The sequence below is a fragment of the Frankliniella occidentalis genome, unplaced genomic scaffold, assembly GCF_000697945.3.
Source record: "Frankliniella occidentalis isolate FOCC.00 unplaced genomic scaffold, Focc_3.1 Scaffold47, whole genome shotgun sequence".
NCBI classification, from domain to species: domain Eukaryota; kingdom Metazoa; phylum Arthropoda; class Insecta; order Thysanoptera; family Thripidae; genus Frankliniella; species Frankliniella occidentalis.
In genome coordinates, this window is record NW_026267177.1 from 681,389 (window position 1) to 690,428 (window position 9,040).

Genomic DNA, 9,040 nt, shown 5'->3' on the forward strand with positions numbered 1-9,040 from the left:
TGAGGTGTGTGCGTGTGTGTAACCAAGACCTGGGAGACGGGAGCGCGATCTGGTTACGGTTACGTCCCGTCGTCCGGCTGGCCCGCACCAAGCCTCCGCGACAAGCGCGGTATGGGGTGGTGGCGCGATCCCCCCTCGTCCCTAGTGAGCCGCCTGAACGGTAGGCAATTTGAGCTACAAAACCCCTGTAAGTACTCACAGTGCAGCCACCCCCACCCCCACCCCCCAATGTCAGCCGGACCTTATACCGCGCCTGCTCCGCGACCCTCCGTCACTAGAGCGTACTCGCGTCGTGCCCGCGCGAGCAGGGGGAGGAGGGAGGCAGTGATAAGGTTCGCCCACTCATTGACGGCCCCCCGGCCTAGGTCTGTGGGGCGACGCGGCGCTCGGCCGACCCTGCTTGGTCACTGACATAGCACGGGCAGCGTGTGGGGGCGAGGCGAGTGGCGCAAAACTGAGATGCTACCGGTGCGCGCGTGGCTGGCGCGGGCCGCGCCGGCCGGGCGGGGAAGTCAGCTCTGGCGCCACTTTTTACCGCTGCTAGGCGCGCAGTGGTCATGTCGATTCGATACACACAACCCGCGTGAGTCGCATGGCGCCGACCATTGGAAGATTCCAACGGATGCCCCCATTGAAGAGGCAATCTGGGTCCCGGCGCCGTTGGCCCGATCCAAACGAAACGGGTTCGCGCGCGCCCCCGACTGCTCGATCGTCTTGCCTGTCCTTTATTCGGTCGGTTCTATGTCTCATTGCTGCAGTGCTGTGCCCCACGTCGCAGTCCGTGATGGGGTCCGTGCACAGGGGGTGGCGTCACAGGGGGTGGCCCCCTGACACCGACCAGATCACCTTATCATATATCCGACCAGAGTCAGAACCAGTCAACAAGTTTCATCAGCCAGATCTGGCCCGAAAGTCACCCCACTTCCCTGTTTTCCGAATCCGTTGCATAACAAGTACTTTTATGGTTCAGCGCAGTACTTTTGGGTTACATGACGCACGTACTGGCCTTGATCAAGCCAGATCTAGCGCCTATCCGGGCTGTTGGCAAGGCAAGTCATAATTATTAAGCGCAGCAGCAAACCTGACTATACTTTTGTTCAGACCGACTGTAACCAAATTATCTACCCGAGACGAGACCCCTCGTTCTACCCCTTACCGAAGTGGTTTCTGCTGTTTTCTGAGCAGCAGTCCCCCGGGGTCCCCGAGGTCCTCCACTTTCAGCCGCCAGCCAACGCAAAGGCCCAGCCGCCGCTCGTCTGCCCCCTCCAGCGCGCCATCCAGGCACACGCGAGTGTCTGTATCTTATCTGCAGCAGGTCAGCTCTGGGGACCGTCGTGTCGGCCCTGGTGGAAAACGCTGCGATGCTGAGATGCCCACGGATCTGAGGGCCCTTGCGGTTGCGGTGCTCGTGCATCGTGCCAGCCTTTGAACCACCCCTTCACAGCTTTGTTTAACCTGGTCTCCGATCCTTTTGAAAGTCTGTGACCAACCCACCTCCGTCGCGGTCGCAGGGGAAGAGAACCGGATTGGTGCTGGATCCGCAAAGAGAAGCCGGAAACCGGTTTCGATGGGTGTCGTTCTACGCCGCACCCGCCAGCGAACGAACGCGACGTCATCTCAAACTTGATACTGTTCAGTTCAGCTGTACATACACCAACACGCGCGTTGTCGTATTCATGAACGTGGGCGCGACGTGGACAGAGACCGATAACTTAAGCCACAGCGAAAATCACTTTGTCACTACTGCCAGTAAATACCACTGACCACCATTTGGTAAGAATCTGATTTCGCCGAAGTCATTCTCCGGACTATACTTGTTTACTGGAAAGCGTCCAAAACCGCTCGAGAGAAGGCGGCGCGTCTGGAAGTAAAGCTATGATGCGGACACTAGCGACCTGGACGGGCTCGGGGTCACCCCGTGCTGACGTCACGGTATGCAGATCCCACTCGAGGAACAGTCCAGATGGAAACAAGGACATTTTGTTGTTTGGCACCTTGGCACGCGATGTTTGTCTCACTTTTACCTGGTGTCGGCGGTCGGTTGATTACGATTATCGTTCTTTGTACCAAGGTGGCTGACTCCCGACGCGCACTTTCGTAGTTACACTGTACCGCCATGCACGCGTGCGGGTGGGTTGCCTAGTGGCACGGGGTCTTAAGGACCCGTATGGGCTGGGCAGGGAGGATATTGGCAAACCCGACCGCACGCGTGCATGCGGTACAGTATCACTGCGAAAGTGGGCGGCGTGAGTCAGCCACCTTGGTATACAAAGAACGATAATCGTAATCAACCTGGTATATTTTATGCCTGTCATGCCGATATCTCGCGCCATATCAGGCCATGTTGTGATCGGCATTGGCGGCGCGACGCGACGGGCTTACTTAATTTTTCAGGGAGCTTTCGCGCAGGCGCGGTATAAGGGGGGAGGGGGCGTCTCTAGTGAGCCGCCTAAAAGGTAGGCAATTTGTACTACAAACCCCTGTATGTAGGCATCCCAAAGTACATCGCCCCCCTGTCGCCCCCTCTTATAGCGCGCCTGCTTTCGCGATAGGTGTGTTTTCTGTTCCCCACCCCACCCCACCAGCACGCCAGCCCAGCCCCGAGTTCAGGGAGGCCAGCCCCCTTCCTTTCCTAGTGTAATCCGACACCTTCGGGCGTGCGCGCCGTGGACGCTTCAGTGTGAAGCACGGGTAAAAGCGGCGGGTGACGTGCTGGCCGCCCAGCTGCCCTATCGCCCCCTTCATCGGCCGTGAACTTGACTCGGACCGAGGTCGGGGTGTACCGTCCCAGCGGTACGGGGCGCCCGGGGGGGCCCGGGTGGGCCGAGCTTGTCTAGGCGACAGGGAGGCGTGTGACGGGCAACCGGACCGGAGGTTCCAGTAAGCCCACGCCATATGTTTACCCTCGTATGGCAAATGGAATTTCACGTAATAGCAGCCGATGTTCACTAGGTCGCACATTGGCGGTTTCGACTATTTCCGACTGTTATTATTTCACGCAGGCTGGCGACCCCCCCCCCTTCCCAATTCCCACAAACCCCCGCGCTCGTGCTCACCTACGGACGATATCCTTCCAGGGGCAAGCCGCTGCCGCCGTCAAGTCCAAGTAGGCCCCCGCCTCGCCTCACTCCGCCCCGCGGTTAGTCGCACCACTCACCCGCTCACTCGGATCACGTCGTCCGGGATGCTCTCGATCTTGTTGCCTCCCAGGTAGAGGTACTTGAGGCTCGGCATGTCGAGAACCTGCGGCGGGAAGTCTGTGAGGTCGTTGCCGGACAGGTTCAGCTCCTTGATGCTGGTGCTGAAGGACTTGGGCAGCGCGTCGTTCCTCAGCCCGTTGTTGCGCGCGATCAGCGATGTGAGGTGACACCTGGCCAGGTACTCGGGCAGCCGCTTCAGGCGGTTGCCACTCACATCCAGGACCCTCAGGTTGTCAAAGCTCTTCACGCACGCAGGCACGGCGAGCAGCCGGTTCTCACTCAGGATGAGGTTCTCGACATTCTCCGCCCGCTTCGGCTCGTCCCGCACGCAGCCCTGTAGGTGTCTGTCGACCTCCTCCGCACCCAAGCCGGCTCTTGACAGGTCCAGTGTCTTGAGGGCGTGCTGCTCGCTGTCGCAGCTGTCGCTGTCCGACGTGGTGAATCCCTCCATGACGGACGGCGGCGCGTTCCTCGCGCTGTGCTCGCCGCGGATACACTGAGACCGGGACCAGGCCGCGTTCTCCCGTGCCGCACTCTGCCTGCCTGTGCCTCGGCGTGGCAAGTCCGGTCCGCGAGGAGCGGGGAGCCGCGCGGCCGCGGGACCGCGGGATGGGGGGAGGAGGAGGGGGGGTTGCAGGGGCCTCCGAGTGTGAGGGGCCTCTGGGGCCAAGGCGCTCGGCTCTCCGAACCATCCGGTCACAGCTTGCCACCGCTCCTCTGGAACACTGTGGGTGTGGGCTGGGCTGCCTCGACTTCATCTGCGGTCGTCCATAGTCGGCCTGCACTCGCGACGTCCTCCGATCACACAAACCCGCGGTGCCGCCCGCGCGACTCAAAGGTATGTGGGACCGGGCGCACGCGCATGCTGACTCCAGCTGAGTCTAGAGTTCGCCCGAGTTCGCCTCTCCCTCCGCTGATTCAGGATTTGGGGGGGGTGGGGGCAATCTGTCCATTCCCTGGCTCAAGACCTAGGCACCCCCTTATACATCGAAGAAAGAAAGGGAAGGAAAGTTCAGAGCAAAGGTTGAGAAAAATGAAAAAGAGCTGAAAAGGGCGAGATACTCGACACTTTGGCCCTTTGATTATGATCATCGCGGCTGATGGTACTTCCCTATTTCCCTCCCTCGGAGTCGGAGGTTCGCCAAAAAATACAAATGCGACAAACAATACGGTATAGTTTATGCGTTGCTCGCTCACCCATTCTTCGTTCACGCACAGCAGAATAGCTTAAAGAAGCTAGGTAACAAAACAGAGCAGGGACAGAGCCTGCCTGCACAACGCTATGATAATATACGCGTTCTTCTATATTTGCCATATTTTCCCCGTAGTGACTGTGAAAGTTCGGCTTGCGCCTCGGTTTGGTTCGGCTTTGAATTCGGGTGGTTCGGGTCTATTCGGGTCGGATCGTGTTCGTGTTCGTTCGTTCAGCTCGGTCGGTACAGCTTGCTTACGCTTGCATTAGAAGGAAAGGAATGCAAATATTTATGGTATGGTAGAACGCACGCAACTGTAATCGCACTTGGCGTTCTCTTGAGCTTTCACTTTTTGCAATATGTAGTGAGATACATTATTACAATCAGACCTGCGGGTCAATCCACCAGTCAATCCATCTTTCATTCTCGTGAAGATTTGATTTCCTCACTGATGAGAAAGTAGCAGACAGGTGAGTTTGCAGCAGAGGTTGATGTACTCGGCCAGTTTCTTGTTTACTAAGTTTGATAACAGGGCTCTTGTCGTGTTCTTAGTATTATCTGGGCTCACGTCTGTTGGCGTTCCAAATCGTTTTGTTTGAAATTCCTGGTAATTTAACCAATGGGCAGAGGTTATTGCCCCACCCCTGCTTAGAAACTTTCTTAAGCTATATTGTCGTATTAAAAGTTAGATTAAATGATGACATTTTATCATGCTAGTTTTACTGCCTATTTTGTCAAGTCTTGAGTGTAATATTTCTTATTTTCCATTGTAATGACAAGTACATCCTAATTGAAGGGCATTAATATTTTCAGACACACCACTCGCACTATGGCGACTGCTCGAGGTCCTGGTCTTTACGAATTCCTCATAGAAGCAGAACTACAGCAATACTATTCTGGCATTAAAAATGACTTAAAGGTTTGTATTCATTTTGCCTCATTTTGTATTGCCCTCAGATGTTCATCTAGACTTATGTTATTAAATTGTTTTCTTGTATTTTAGGTGCAGAATGTCTCTCAACTCAAGTACGTTACAGAAGAGGATCTTCAACAAATTGGCATGACCAAACCAGAAATGAGAAGATTGAAGAAATTCTTTCAACGTCACTTTCCTCAAAATTATATTTCCAAGTTAAAAAAGGTTGGTTCTATATATTATTGCATTTCATATAATTGTCTGAATAAGTTACTTTTATTATTATTTATTATTTCAGATGATTCGCCCTAAAAAGGAAGAGCAATGTAGTATGCAATCCCTTTTACCTGATGACAACCAAGAAAAGCCAGCAATTCGAGTGCCAAATAAACATATCATTCCTGCAGAAGCAATTCTTGTCAATAAAGAACTAGGAGCTGGAGAATTTGGAGTTGTACAGCAAGGAGTTTGGACTAATGACCGAGACAGAGTAGGTTTAAGAACTTGATTTTGTTGAACTATAATCCAATTCAAATGAAAATAACTTTAAATCATTACATTTCTAAATATTTGTCTTTTCTTTAAAGATTCAAGTAGCTATCAAATGCCTCAGTCGAGAGCGTATGCAAAACAACCCAATAGAGTTTCTGAAAGAAGCTGCTATCATGCATGCTATAGACCATGAACATATTGTTAGGCTATACGGAGTTGTATTAGACACTAGTGCTCTAATGCTGGTACGTTGTAAAGTAATTACATATATTAAGGTGCTTTGAACTTTGATAAATATACTGATCCCATCTTACCATATAGGTCACAGAGCTTGCTCCTTTGAGGTCCTTGTTGGAGTGTTTAAAGGAACCATCTCTGCGGGCTAGTTTTCCAGTTCTTTCTTTATGTGACTTTGCAATACAAGTTTGTGATGGTATGCAATATTTGGAAACCAAGAGGCTCATACACAGGTATGTTTTAAAATTCCATGTATATTACAGGTTAAATAGATACTGCTGCAACAAAACAGAAACATTTTTCTTATTGTTACAGAGATTTGGCTGCTCGAAATATCTTGGTGTTTTCCAAAAATAAAGTGAAAATTTCTGACTTTGGGCTTTCTAGAGCCCTTGGAGTTGGGAAAGATTATTACCAAACTAACTTCAATGTCAACCTAAAGTTACCTATTGCTTGGTGTGTGATAAAATTGTTGGATTGACCTTTATCTACCTGTATACTGGAATCGCTGGACATCCTCTGACTTCCCTTTCCTGTTTTAGGTGTGCACCTGAATGTATTAGTTATCTGCGCTTTACATCTGCATCTGATGTATGGGCATATGGAGTCACTTTGTGGGAAATGTTCAGCTATGGATTCCAACCTTGGGCAGCTCTGACTGGTCATCAAATTTTGGAGGCTATTGATGAGCCTAACTTCCAGGTATGTGTAGTTCATGCGTATGATTGCATGCACTGTTTCATTGTATTAAAATATTATTTTTCTTTCTAAAGCGTTTGGAGCAGCCTGAATGCTGTCCCAAAGAATACTTCAGTGTTATGCTACGGTGTTGGCAGCATGATCCAGCAAAGCGACCCAGATTTTGTGATTTGATTGACATACTACCAGAGGTACAATTTTTCTTTCAAAATATAACAGTTTTGAATTAGTCAACTTTATAAATGTGAAACTCAACTTACATATTGTTTGCAAATTTCTCTTTGTACAGTGCAAGCCAGAACAAGTTCAAGTTGTTGATGCACTAGTGGAAGGGCAACTTCGCCGGGAGCAGTTGATATATCGTGTGGCAGATATTATTACTGTGTTGGACAAATCGTAAGTGCACTTGGTTTTCAATCTGTTAGATGAATTTAAAATTACTTATTGCTAAAACCTATGTATCATTTGTTTGTAGACCCCTTCCAAATGTTGTAAATGTTTGGAAGGGTGTGCTTACCAATGGAAAGACAGGATTATTCAATCCAGCTCATACTGTGGCTTACATTGGGAATAATTTGCCTGCTGCAAACAAACCAGGAGATTTTACTCGTGGAGGTAATTAACTTAATCATTTTTTGATTACTCATGTATTAGTGTGTATGTAATCTTTTGCAATTATGTATTTTGCATTTAGATGGCAGAAATACATTTTCATCTAGAAGACGGCTTAGACCAGAGATGATATCAAGGCCCCAAGGAGATCTCCAGCATTGTGGTCATGTTGGTAAAGATGGGGCTTTCTTTGGTGATATCTCATTTCTAGGAGGAAAGGTAAATTTACTTGGATCTAATCTAATCTTTAAATTTTGTCTGATTTGGTTATTTTTATTTCTAACACACCCTCAATCTTTCAGCAATACAGTCAGTTACCTCGTCAAGTAGTAACACCTTATAAGCCTCAAGAGGATGCTGGTTGTGATGCTGCTGATGTTACAGACCGAGCACCTTTGCTCAAAAGTCATGGACACCCTCAAGGAGGTAAAGATTAATGTTTATATTTCAAAAAAAAAAGAAAGAAAGAAAAATCTAACCCCAGTATGGAGCTTACGGCTCTTTGGGATTTAACTTGCTATAAATCTTTTCTTTTGATCCAAACTTTCAAGGCACATATTTAATCAAGTTAATTTGTCATTCTCTAGATGGCAGCTGGTCAGATTTTCCAGATACAGAAGATGTTCCACCCATGTCCAAGCACTTAGCTAAATATTCGCCGCCCAGGATTACTCAGCCATTGCACACACCTGCTCCAAGCAATATGCATTCTTTAATGTATGGTTCTAGCTTGTCATCGTCCCCCCCTGCTTCAAACTTGCATCAAAACAATGTTTCACTGTCGTCCTACGGAAAGCCTGATCAATTAGGCTCTCAACAATCATCTCATGCCTCACCGATTAATGGCATTCAAAATGCATGTCATTATGAGCCTCACATTTCCTCTCACCATGTTCAGAATGGAAATTCCATTCGATCTTTGAATGGAAATCATAATGGAGTTATTAGTGGAACTCATAACGGGCATTTAAATGGTGGTGCTTCTAAGTCTCATGGCTCTGGTAAAAGTCACAATGGCGCACACCAAAGTCAATCTGGGCGCTCTAATATGGATCATGAATATCATGAAATTTCAGATGAAGAGGAAGTTGCTTGTATGGAGGTAACTATCTATCTTTGTGTAATGCACCAAATTTTACAAGTTAAACTTCTAAAATGTTTATTCATTTTTAAAGAAAACGTTCGAGTTAGGCAGTCTCCTGACAGAAATGGAATCAGCCTTTCCGTCTCTTGGAACTTCACCTCTTCCTCCCGCATCTCAACCTCCTCCCTCACCTCTAGATGAAGACATAAATTTGCGCAATGAACAGCGCGAACTAGCAGCTAGGTGGACTGGTGTGCGAAAAAAGCAGGCCACGGTACGTATGATAGGTGTTTTGACACAGAGGCAGGTGGGCGGCAGTTGCAGTGCTTTGAAGGAATTATGGATTCTGCAGCTCAAGCATCCATTCTCAACTATCAATCCGAGGTTTATGGGCGGGACACTACTTTTTACATCTGGAAAACTGCGTATTTCATCGGGGAAACTTCGTTTTGCTGCCAGTAGACTTTGTTTTTCAAGCAGAAGACAGCGGTTTGGAGTTGAAAAAAAGTCAAGTCGAAATGTACGGGTAAGTTCCTTATCAGCACCTGCCCTCTGCCCAGCCTCCTCTGCACCACTTTCACATAAAAGTATAGGCTCTTATAAATAT

The 9,040-nt window shown here is 49.1% G+C and overlaps 2 protein-coding genes across 7 annotated transcripts in view; one reads left to right on the forward strand and one right to left on the reverse strand.

Annotated features, from left to right (window-relative positions):
* Positions 1–3,153: 3,153 nt before the first annotated feature.
* Positions 3,154–3,651, reverse strand: LOC127749329 (leucine-rich repeat-containing protein 58-like). Its single transcript, XM_052267110.1, has one exon. It carries the CDS (start codon positions 3,649–3,651, stop codon positions 3,154–3,156), a length of 498 nt encoding a protein of 165 aa, XP_052123070.1.
* Positions 3,652–3,882: 231 nt separating this feature from the next.
* Positions 3,883–9,040, forward strand: part of LOC113207803 (activated Cdc42 kinase-like) — a 33,319-nt gene continuing 28,161 nt past the window's right edge. Inside the window, exons 1-16 of one of the 6 annotated variants that reach the window (XM_052267200.1) lie at positions 3,883–4,038; positions 5,207–5,312; positions 5,397–5,534; positions 5,608–5,799; positions 5,897–6,046; positions 6,123–6,271; positions 6,354–6,494; positions 6,581–6,740; positions 6,812–6,928; positions 7,027–7,133; positions 7,213–7,352; positions 7,432–7,568; positions 7,652–7,775; positions 7,937–8,451; positions 8,525–8,707; positions 8,786–8,959. In XM_052267200.1, the coding sequence (XP_052123160.1) occupies positions 5,223–5,312; positions 5,397–5,534; positions 5,608–5,799; positions 5,897–6,046; positions 6,123–6,271; positions 6,354–6,494; positions 6,581–6,740; positions 6,812–6,928; positions 7,027–7,133; positions 7,213–7,352; positions 7,432–7,568; positions 7,652–7,775; positions 7,937–8,451; positions 8,525–8,707; positions 8,786–8,959 (2,517 nt within the window). In that variant the 5' untranslated portion in view covers positions 3,883–4,038; positions 5,207–5,222. Of the gene's footprint in view, positions 4,039–4,577; positions 4,864–4,954; positions 5,001–5,206; positions 5,313–5,396; positions 5,535–5,607; positions 5,800–5,896; positions 6,047–6,122; positions 6,272–6,353; positions 6,495–6,580; positions 6,741–6,811; positions 6,929–7,026; positions 7,134–7,212; positions 7,353–7,431; positions 7,569–7,651; positions 7,776–7,936; positions 8,452–8,524; positions 8,708–8,785; positions 8,960–9,040 lie in introns of those variants that run through there. The other 5 variants (XM_026424501.2, XM_026424502.2, XM_052267199.1 and 2 more) reach the window with 5 other exon arrangements.